This window comes from Nicotiana attenuata, unplaced genomic scaffold (genome assembly GCF_001879085.1).
Source record: "Nicotiana attenuata strain UT unplaced genomic scaffold, NIATTr2, whole genome shotgun sequence".
Taxonomy (NCBI): domain Eukaryota; kingdom Viridiplantae; phylum Streptophyta; class Magnoliopsida; order Solanales; family Solanaceae; genus Nicotiana; species Nicotiana attenuata.
The window spans coordinates 30,192-42,347 of NW_017672156.1; the positions used below are offsets into that span (position 1 = coordinate 30,192).

The 12,156-nt window shown below is 41.7% G+C and overlaps 1 protein-coding gene across 1 annotated transcript; it reads left to right on the forward strand.

Annotated features, from left to right (window-relative positions):
* Nucleotides 1–1,784: 1,784 nt before the first annotated feature.
* On the forward strand, nt 1,785–2,855 carry LOC109212097. Its single transcript, XM_019375706.1, has one exon. The coding sequence runs from the start codon at nt 1,785–1,787 to the stop codon at nt 2,853–2,855; it is 1,071 nt and encodes a 356-aa protein (XP_019231251.1).
* Nucleotides 2,856–12,156: the final 9,301 nt, after the last annotated feature.

The window sequence follows — 12,156 nt, forward strand, 5'->3', positions numbered from 1 at the left end:
TAGTATTTGTTTTTATCAGACTCATCTTGTATTGAGTAGTCAGTTTCAGATTGTATTTTAGTGGCTCATGACTAGTGACACCGTGATCGTGCAGTATTTGATGTTTTGCATATTTGTTTCCGCTTGTTTTGAAATGTTTAAACGAAAGATTTGTGATAATATCTGACTAGTAAATGAATTAAGAAAAAACCCTTTTTGAGTTATAAATATCGAATCGGCTGGCCTAGTACTACGATAGGCGCCATCACGATCGGGGTGGTTGGGGATCGTGACAAGTTAGTATCAGAGCCTAGGTTACATAGGTCTCACAGTCATGAGCCGGTTTAGTAGAGTCTTGCGGATCGGTACGGAGTCATCTGTACTTATCTTTGAGAGGCTGGAGAACCTTTAGGAAAAACTTCACATTCTTGAATCCCTGTCGTGCGAATCTGTTGATTCTGGTAACTAAACTTCTGTTATTCTATTCTCTCACAGATGGTGAGGACACCTTTGTTAGAACTTATTTTAATGATGCAAATTAATGATGCATGTGCAGAAGTTGCCATAACAAACAAGGATATCGAAGCTGTCCCAAATATTATGATGCACAAGGAAAGAATCAATTCTACGAGATTGACTCCATGATTCTGGGAAATCAAAGTTGCAGCAATGGAATAAGGTGAACATTGAATAAGTTTCTTCGACTTGAGTTGGGTTAAAAGCACGGAATGTTCTCGATGGGGCGGGGAAGGGATATAACTCAGCGGTAGAGTGTCACCTTGACGTGGTGGAAGTCATCAGTTCGAGCCTGATTACCTCGGGAGCTAATGAAACTATTTTAGTAAAATTTAATTCTCTCAATTCCCGGGCGATTGCACCAAAATCCCATCAATCGAATCACTTTTTCGAGAAATACGAGACATCTAAGTCATACAAATAAAGAGATCTATTACATTCGAGCCGTTTTTTTCTTGACTCGAAATGGGAGCAGGTTTGAAAAAGGATCTTAGCGTGTCTAGGGTTGGGCCAGGAGGGACTCTTAACGCCTTCTTTACTCAACGCAATCCATGATTATCGAGCCAAATCAAATCACCGGAGATCACTCAATGCTAGAAGATCCGGACAGCAGTCAAGAACGGAAGGGTTGCACAAATCAAGGAAGAGTTCTGTCAAACTCATTGATTGCCAAAGGAAAAAATCTGAGGAGATGCAACGGCTAATACCTTATTCTTGGAAAGAATTAACTCTTTCCAGGGATCGAATCCCTTGGGTTGACAAGCCTTCACCAACCATCATTGTATAAATACATAGTGCAACTCCACCCTTAGTATACTTTGATCTGACCAAATTCACTCTCTTCAATTTACTGCAAACAATCATAGTAGCCTAGATAGATCTGCTGTGTAACAAGTCAGGAATAGAAAGAGAGCGTTCAACTGGTGAGGCATTGTATTCAACGAGTGCCAATAGAACTGAGAGACAAATACCGACTCTGTACTCGAAAGAAAATTCATTTGCTTGAAGAGAAATCCCTTGCAACCCAAGGGGACTGGATTAGGATTCACATTGAATCCGAAAGTATAAAAATCCTGGTGTCTTTAATTTCTGCATTTACTTTCTGTTTATTATTTCAAATCTGTCTGTCTGCAAGTATTACGATTTTAAGTCGACTACTAAAGTTTTAAGTCAACTTATCACGATTTAATTAAATTATATACAATTCATCGCCCTCTTGTACTTTCAATTGGTATCAGAGCTAGGCTCACACTTTTGCTTTTTGCTTAGCAGCTTGTGAGAAAAAGATCATGGCAAATCAAGTTATTGTAGGAGCTCTATTTCAGGAAGGAACCTGTCAAGTGAGACCACCTTACTTCAATGGACAACACTTCTCCCACTGGAAAATCCGCATGGAAATCTTCACCAAATCATACGATGTCAAAGTATGGAGAGTTATCAAAAATGGGAACTACCCACTGCCTGCCAGCACACCACCACTCGCTGACCCTGATGATATAGACTCATACTCAAAGAAACAATTGGAAGCTGTTCAAATAAATCACAAGGCAAGGAACCTGCTTCATAATGCAATAAGTGGTGAAGAATATGAAAAGATTTCCAGTTGTGATACTGCTAAAGAAATGTGGGATAAACTCGAAGTCACCTATGAAGGTACCAGCAAGGTAAAAGAAACCCACATAAATATACTGGTTCACAACTATGAATTATTCTCAATGAAAGAAGGAGAATCCATTGAAGAAATGTTTGCCCGGTTCAGTAAGATAATCAGCGACCTAAAAGCTTTTGGCAAACCATACTCCAGTGGCGATCAGGTTAGGAAAATTCTCAGAAGTCTACCAACCACCTGGCAGACTAAAGTCGTCACCTTGGAATCTCAAGATCTAAATAAGTTGTCATATGATGAACTGCGAGGAGAGCTCATTGCTTTCGAAAGAACACATCTGAAGAAGACAAATCAAGAGGAGAAGAAGAAAACTGTTGCATTCAAAGCTACTACTGAAGCTGCTGAAAATGAAGTTGATGATCCTGAAACTCTACAAGAGAAAATTGCTATGATGTCTAGAAACATGGATGGATTAATGAGAAGATATAGAAATACAAAGAAAGGAAGATTTCCACCAAGAAGATCTAGACAATACAATGAACAAGATAAGAACGATGGAAAATGCTATGAATGTGGAATGTTTGGACACATCCAAGCAGAGTGTCCAGAACTAAAGCAAAAGATCCCCAGAGGATTCAACAAAAACAGATCATTTCGAAGCCGGAGTGATGAGGATGACTCAGACCACGAAGAAATAGCAAATCTCTACTTCATGACAATTCTTGAAAACGAGATTAACAAAACTTCAGGATGATGGACAGATGAAGACGATTCAGACAATGAGAGCTGCTTCATGGCAAAAGGAGAAACTAGCGAGGTAAGACCTTATGACTGTGAGAGATGCAATGAATTACAAGACATTCTTGACTCCACCCTAAAGGAGTCTCAGAAAATGATGAATGAACTCAAGAGATTCACCAGGGAAGTCAAAGACTGGAAACTCAAACATGAAGTATGTGAAATTGAAAAGGACGTACTTCAAGAAGAGTTTGAGGAATTGCAAATGCAGTTTAACAGCTTGCGCAAATCTACCAGTCATAGCTCTGTTAGGTCAAACCAGACGACTTACAAGTCAACTGGTAAAGAACCAATTAGAACTAGATCGACTAGTCGATCAAACCAGTCGACTTACAAGTCAACTGTAAAGGAATCAGCAAATCCTACAACTGCTAATTCCAACTCATATGAAAGACCTGAAGACAGTTCTGGGATCAAATGTCATTATTGTAACAAAAGTGGGCATAAATATTCTAGCTGTCAATTTCGTAAATCTCAAATGTCCGGATGGGTTTGGAAACCTAAAAACTCCGAACCTAGTAACACTAACTCACCAGGACCCAAGCAAGCTTGGGTACCTAAAAGAAAGTAATATTTCTGTATTGCAGGAACACCACAGAATAAAGCGCAAAGGAAAATGGTACCTAGATAGTGCGTGTTCCAGTCACATGACAGGTGACAAAAGGTTGTTTAAGGAAGTTACAAAGATTGATGGAGGAAACGTCAAATTCGGAGATGATTCACGAGGCAAAATAGTTGGCACTGGAACCATTCCTTTCAACAATAGCTGTGATATTACTGAAGTATATCTGGTTGATGGATTAAATTATAATCTTCTCAGTATAAGCCAACTCCGCGACTCAGGATATGAGGTAAAATTTAAGAGAACTGGATGTGCCATCGAAGACGAATCAGGTAAAATAATCCTTCCTGGAAAAAGGTACGGAAATATTTATATACTTGATGGTTTTGAAAATATAGATGGTCACATATGCCTAACCTCTATGTCTGATGATCCCTGGTTGTGGCATAGACGTCTTGGTCATGCTAGCATGCATCAAATTGAGAAGTTATCCAAACATGATTTAGTCATTGGGTTACCCAAATTGAATTTTTCTAGGACTCACATTTGTGATGCATGTCAGATGGGTAGCAAACTAGAAACTCTTTCAAAAATAAAGACATAGTATCTCCCTCAAAACCCCTGCAATTATTTCATATGGATTTATTTGGACCAACTAGAACTGCTAGCATAGGAGGTAAGAAATATGCTTTTGTTATTGTTGATGACTTTTCACGTTTCACTTGGGTAATTTTTCTGTCTCATAAAGATGAAGCCTTAAGAACTTTGAAGTCTTCTGCAAAAAGATTGAGAGAGAAAAGGGTTATCCTATCTCCATAATCCAAAGTGATCATGGAGGCGAGTTTGAAAGCAAGGCATTTGAAGATTTCTGTAATGATCAAGGGTACACTCACAACTTCTCTGCTCCTCGCTCACCTCAACAAAACAGAGTTGTGGAAAGAAAAAACAGTACTCTTCAAGACATGGCAAGAACCATGTTGCTAGAACATTCTCTGCCAAATCATTTCTCGGCTGAAGGTGTGAGTACTGCATGTCACATTCTAAATCGATGTCTCATAAGGCCCATTCTGAAAAAGACTCCGTATGAACTATGGAAAGGTAAGCGTCCTAACATCAGTTACTTTCATCCATTTGGAAGTAAGTGTTTCGTCCATAACAACGGTAAGAAAATCTTGGAAAATTCGATCCACGTAGTGACGAAGGTATTTTTCTTGGTTATTCTTTAAATAGCAGATCATTTAGAGTTTTTAATAAATGAACTTTGTGCGTTGAAGAATCAGTTCATGTCATTTTCGATGAAAATAATCCCATGGTCAAGAAAGGTATCAATGCAGGTGAAGAAGAACAAACTCAAGATGTTCAGGACAAAGGAAAATCATAGGAGTCACCAGTCTCACAGATGTAGCCAAGTCGACTGAACAAGTTAGCAACAACACTCCAGAACATCATGTGGAGTCGACTACTAGCATTGTTCGAGTAAATGAGTGGAGAAATGAATCTGAATTTCCACAAAAATATATCATAGGGGATCCAAACGAAGGTATGAAGACCAGAGCTGCTCTCAAAAAGAAAGCAAATATTGCTCTGATCTCTCAAATAGAGCCAAAAAAGGTAGAAGAAGCGCTGAAGGACTCAAGCGGGGTGAAAGCCATGCAAGAGAAACTAGATCAATTCAGCAAAAATCAAGTATGGAAGCTGATACCCCGAACTGAAAATGTTTCCGTCATCGGAACGAAATGGGTGTTCAGAAACAAACTAAATGAAGAAGGTCAAGTCATAAGGAACAAAGATAGACTAGTTGCTCAAGGCTATTCACAACAAGAAGGAGTTGACTACGATGAAACCTTTGCTCCAGTAGCCCGATTAGAGTCTATACGAATCCTGCTAGCTTATGCATCATTTAAAGGATTCAGATTATTTCAAATGGATGTCAAAAGCGCTTTTCTAAACGGATTCATTGAAGAGGAGGTTTTTATGAAACAACCACCAGGCTTTGAAGATTCAAAATTTCCTTATCACATGTACAAACTCACAAAGGCCCTATACGGACTGAAACAGGCTCCACGTGCTTGGTATGACAGGTTAAGTACCTTTCTTGTTGATCATGGATTCACCAGAGGTAAAATTGACACTACTTTATTCATTAGACGGTCAACAGAAGGTAATCTTATAATTCAAATTTATGTTGATGATATTATTTTTGGAAGCGCTAACCCTCTTATGTGCAAAGAATTTTCAAATCTCATGCAAAGTGAATTCGAAATGAGTATGATGGGTGAACTCACATTCTTCCTTGGGCTTCAAATTCATCAATCTGAAGAAGCAAACTTTATATGTCAAACAAAATATACCAAGGAGCTGATTCAGAAGTTTGGCATGAGCAATGCCAAATCAATTGGGACTCCTATGAGTCCGGCCACAAATTTGGATAAAGATGAACAGGGCACTCCAGTTGATAAAACCAAATACAGAGGAATGATTGGATCTCTACTATATCTAATCGCTAGTCGACCGGATATTATGTTTAGCGTCTGTAAATGTGCCAGGTTTCAGTCGGCTCCCAAAGAGTCACATCTAACTGCTGTCAAAAGAATTATTCGATATCTTATTGGTACAGTATCTCATGAGTTGTGGTATCCTCGCTCAAACTCATTTAAATTAGAAGGTTTTTCAGATGCAGATTTAGCAGGTGATAAAGAAGACAGGAAAAGCACGAGTGGCACTTGTCAATTACTGGGAAAGGCCTTAATATCCTGGAATAGTAAAAAACAAGCATCAGTCGCCTTGTCGACTACTGAAGCTGAATACATAGCTGTTGGTCAATGTTGTGCACAACTACTGTGGATGTCCCATCAATTGGGTGACTATGAACTCTCTTTTAAACCTATATAGATTTTTTGTGATAATTCTAGTGCAATTTGTCTCTCTAAAAATCCTGTGCATCACTCTAGAGCAAAGCATATAGACATTAAACATCATTTTATTAGAGATCATGTTCTTAAAGGTGACATAGAATTAGCTTTTGTTGGTACCTCTACCCAATTAGCTGATATTTTTACTAAACCACTGTTAGAAGATAGGTTCTGTTCTTTACGACAATCTCTTGGCATTATTTGTGTTTTAAAGAATTGTTAGGACCAAAGTGTTAAGTTTCAAAAAATTGTCATAATTGTTTGTCTTCAGCGCATTAATTACGCCGTCAGTCGTTTCCCTCTCTTTTTAGCTTGTTTCCCATCAGTTTGCAGTCGAAGTTGGAAAGCCAATCATCACGTCACTTCATCTGACACCTTTTCCTTTTCTGTACTCAACCGTCAATTCCTCTCCTTTTTTAAGTTAGTCCTTTTCCGTCTCTCTATCTCCTCCATCTCCCTCAACCTCTACCAACTCCCCTTTTCACCCTGTACCAACCCTATTTTCTCCCATGGCTAAATCTTCCAAAAACCCCTCTGCTTCCACCAGAAAGAGTACCCGCTCAAAATCAAAACCCTCTTCCATGCCCCCTGAACAAGTAGATTTAAGGTTCGATCGTTCCGAAGGTTGTGCCTCTTCTCAAGGAGGCTACTCAGAACACTCCCTACCTTTAGGTGACAAAGCCTCCGGAAAGCGTCCCATGGAGGAACCCCTTGCTTCTACTCCAAAGAAATCAAAGTTCGATTTCTCTGCCACTCTAGAATCCGACCTCAACTTCTGGGACACCCTAAATAAGGATTTCTTTGTTTCTCTTAAGGACAAGCCCATTGCCCATGGTAGAGTGGTAGATCTCGATCTTATGGAGTCCCTCAATTTCAAGGTAAAGGATCTTTTTATGTATCAAGGGTGGGAAAAATTTCTCTCTGTTTCTCCGCCTAAAGTCTATGAACCCCTCGTCCGTATGTTTTACGCTAATCTTCGCTCCAATAAACCTGATAGGCTTGAAACTCTTGTTCTTGGTAAACGCATTGTTCTTGATTGTGGTGTGTTTGACTCTCTTTTTCTATGTCGTTGCTCTGGTTTCCCAACTGTGTTTAATAATGTCTGGCCTGAGGACTTTGAAATCACCTTTGACCAGGCCAAACAGTGCATTGCAGAAAATCCCTCTGAGAACCTTCCAAATCAGTTAGGGCCCAGTGATGTCAGTTTTGAAACTAGGGTTCTTGCTCACATTGTTGCCACCACTCTCCTTCCCAGAACTGATTCGTTCTCAACCCTCTCTCAACGGGACACCTTCTTTGTTTAATGTCTTATCTCCAACCTCAAAATCAAGTTGTCCTCCTGGGTTATCAATTTCATGATTGAGAGTGCAGAAGATCCAACCAGTCTTCCCTATGGTATGGCCATCACCCACATTTTAGAAGCCCATCAAATCCAGCTTTCAGATTACCCCTCTGTTCCTGTGTACAAGTGCTACAACTCTAGATCCTTCTCAAGTATGGGGTATGTGAGTATCAAGGGTGTCTGGGTCAAAAAGTGTGAAAGTGATGCCAAGCCAACTCCTCTGGAACCCAAGCCGTCTTCTGGTGTACCCTCTTCTCCCACTCCTGCAGACCTCAATGAAAAGTTCAGCTCCATTAACTCAACTTCTAGACATCAAGACTCTCCTGTCCGCCACACAGTCAACTGTGGATTCTATTCACGGTATTTCTAAGGAAACAGGGTCAGATGTGTCCAAAATTAGGGTAGCTGTGCAAAGGGTAAGGGAGAATGCGGTTAAAGCTTTCAAGGAGGTGCATGACAGGCTGGATGGAATGAGTGTTGCTGCCAACACCAGTTTTGAACAGATGAAGGAAGCAATCTGCAACACCCTCACCTACTTTCTAAGACGATGAGATGGATGTGATCTACAGACAATTGTTTTTTTGTTTTCAAACAAACTTGATTTGGCTGTGTTTGGGCTTTGCCCATGGATGTTTTTTTCTTTTTCTCTGTGGATATTATTTTTGATACTCCCTCTTTTGCTGATGTCAAAAAGGGGGAGAATAGATTAACGCTTTTTTGCAGGCATATCCCCTCTCTACAGGTTATTAAGTCGACTATGCTACATGCATAGATATATTAACGTGCTTTTGTGCAGGCATATCCTCTTTCTACAGGTTATTAAGTCGACTATGCTACATGCATAGATATATATGCTTTTGTGCAGGCATATCCTCTCTCTACAGTCAATAATATACAAGTACGAGTCGACTGCTCACGTTGAGGGGGAGCTCAGGATCAGTTGACTACACATATTGAGGGGGAGCAATCAAAACAGGGCAGTCAACTGGTGTCCAGATTAGTTGACTACACACATTGAGGGGGAGCCAATATGGCCAGTCCAAAACAGGGAAGTCCACTGTTGTTTATCCCTTTACCTATATGCATATTATTTTTCCATCATCAAAAAGGGGGAGATTGTTAGAACATATTTTAATGATGAAAATTAATGATGCATGTACAGGAGTTGCCATAACAAACAAGGATATCGAAGCTGTCCCAAATATCATGGAATCAATTCTACGAGATTGACTCCATGATTCTAGGAAATCAAAGTTGCAGCAATGGAATAAAGACTCAATGCAATCCATGATTATCGAGCCAAATCAAATCACCGGAGATCACTCAACGCTAGAAGATCCGGACAGCAGTCAAGAACGGAAGGGTCGCACAAATCAAGGAAGAGTTCTGTCAAACTCATCGATTGCCAAAGGAAAAAATCTGAGGAGATGCAACGGCTAATACCTTATTCTTGGAAAGAATCAACTCTTTCCAGGGATCAAATCCCTTGGGTTGACAAGCCTTCACCAACCATCATTGTATAAATACATTGTGCAACTCCACCCTTAGTATACTTTGATCTGACCAAATTCACTCTCTTCAATTTACTGCAAACAAGCATAGTAGCCTAGATAGATCTGCTGTGTAACAAGTCAGGAATAGAAAGAGAGCGTTCAACTGGTGAGGCATTGTATCCAACGAGTGCCAATAGAACTGAGAGACAAATACCGAATCTGTACTCGAAAGAAAACTCATTTGCTTGAAGAGAAATCCCTTGCAACCCAAGGGGACTGGATTAGGATTCACATTGAATCCGAACCAGTATAAAAATCCTGGTGTCTTTAATTTCTGCATTTACTTTCTGCTTATTATTTCAAATTTGTCTGTCTGCAAGTATTACGGTTTTAAGTCGACTACTAAAGTTTTAAGTCAACTTATTATGATTTAATCAAATTATATACAATTCACCCCCCTCTTGTACTTTCAACCTTCTATTGGACAGGATGGACGACCACCAGTACACCAGTTGGGGCCAATAGAGGCCGAGGTCGCGGTCAAGGCCGTGGTAGGGGCAGGGGTGTAGCCCGCACAACAACTAGGGAAGCACCTGTATATCCACCAGTCGCCCCAGTTCAAGATCAACTCCCAGTTGCGGATGCTCCAGTAGGACCAGCTTAGGCACCGACTCTGCCTATTATTATTCCGGGACTTTAGGAGACCTTGGCTCAGATCATGACCGTGTGCACTAGTCTTGCTCAGGCGGACGCAGTATCTACCACAGTAGCTACTTCTCAGGCCGGGGGAGGCACTCAAACTCCCGCCGCCCGCATACCCGAGCAGGTTTTTCAGGGATTGCAGACACCGGAGGCACCACCAGCCCAGTCGGTTGCACCTACTTAGGATTTTGTAGTACCAGTTAGTGGACAAGCAGTGTTGATTGGAGAGGTTTGGTAGACTTCAGCCACCAACTTTTAGTGGTGTAGAGGGCGAGGATGCCAGGGTTTCTTGGACAAGTGTCAGAGGATTCTTTGTACAGCATGTATTCTGGAGACCAGTGGGTCGCATTTACTACTTTTCAATTTTCTGAAGCTGCCTTTACTTGGTGGGAGGCTTATGAGAGGCGTAGGTCTGTTGGTGCAACGCCCCTTACCTGGCAGCAATTCTCCGCTATCTTTTTGGAGAAGTATGTACCACAGTCTTGTAGAGAGGAGTTGCGCAGGCAGTTCGAGAAGTTGCGTCAGGATGGTATGACTGTGACGCAGTATGAGATGAGGTTTTTAGAGCTGGCTCGTCATGTTATTTGGTTTGTTCCACGGATAAAGAGAGGGTCAGGAGGTTCGTGGATGGCCTCACGTATCAGCTTCAGATTCTCATGACCAGAGAGAGGGTGTCAGGTGCTACTTTTGAGTAGGTGGTTGGTGTTGCTCGAGAGATTGAGTCAGTTCATCGCCAGGAGCGAGATGAGAGGGAGGTCAAGAGGCCTAGGGGATTTGGTAGTTTTGGTGGTGTTCCTTCAAGAGGTCAGTTTCAGTACGGTAGAGGCCGTCCATTCAGACATGCTCAGTCAGCTCGCCCAGTGCATCGTGGAGCATCATCGAGCCATGGTTCTCACAGTTCTCATCAGGGCCATTCATCATTTAGTGCCATTCCAGCCCAGATTTCATCCCGTGTTCCATAAATTCAGGGCTCTTTCATGCCAGGTTCTTCGACTAGTCATCCCGGAGCTAGGGGTTCCCTTTATTCCCCGTTCCCCGCACCAGGGAAATGTTATAAGTGTGGAGAGTTTGGGCATATAAGGATAAAGTGTCCTCGTCTTCTTGGGGGTCCATCCCAACAGAGGAGTTGTGGATCGCATATATCGGTCGTGTATGGTAACCATTGGGGGTTTGGAGACTCGAGTGGACCTTCTGTTGCTTTGTATGGTGGATTTTGTTGTGATATTAGGCATGGATTGGCTATCTTCGTGCCGTGCTATTTTGGGCTGTCATGCTAAGATAGTGACGTTGGCTATGCCGGGTGTGCCACGGATTGAGTGGCGAGGTTCAACTGATTTTTTTCCTAGTAGGGTGATTTCATTTTTGAAGGCCCCGTGGATGGTCGGGAAGGGGTGTCTTTCTTATTTGGCCTTCGTGAGGGATGTCAACACATAGGCTCCTTCCATTGATTCAGTCTTGGTTGTGAGGGATTTTTTAGATATGTTTCCTGCAGACCTGCCGGGCAATGCCCCCGGACAAGGATATTGACTTTGGTAATGATTTGGTGCCAGACACTCAGCCCATTTCTATTCCACCATATCGTATGGCACCTGCGGAGTTGAAGGAGCAGCTTCAGGAACTCCTTGATAAGGGGTTTATTTGGCCTAGCGTGTCACCTTGGGGTGCGCCTGTTCTATTTGTGAAGAAGAAGGATGACACGATGATGATGTGCATTGATTACAGGCAGTTGAACAAAGTTACAATCAAGAACAAGTATCCTTTGCCTCGTATTGCTGATTTATTTGACCAACTTCAGGGAGCAAGGGTGTTCTCCAAGATTGATCTCCGGTCAGGGTATCACCAGTTGAAGATCAGGGACTCGGATATTCATAAGACAGCTTTCAGGACCCGATATGGTAATTATGAGTTCCTTGTGATGTCTTTTGGGCTGACCAATGCCCCAACAACGTTCATGCATTTGATGAACAACATGTTTTGGCCCTATCTCGACTTGTTTGTTATTGTATTCATTGATGATATTGTGGTATACTCGCGTAGTCAGGAGGAGCATGCGGAGCATTTGAGAGTCGTATTACAACGGTTGAGGGAGGAGAAGCGTTATGCAAAGTTCTCCAAGTGTGAGTTTTGGCTCAGTTCAATGGCTTTCTTGGGGCACGTGGTGTCTAGTGAAGGTATTCAGGTTGATCCGAAGAAGATAGAGGTGGTTTAGAGTTGACCCAGACCGTCCTCAGCCATAGAGATTCGCA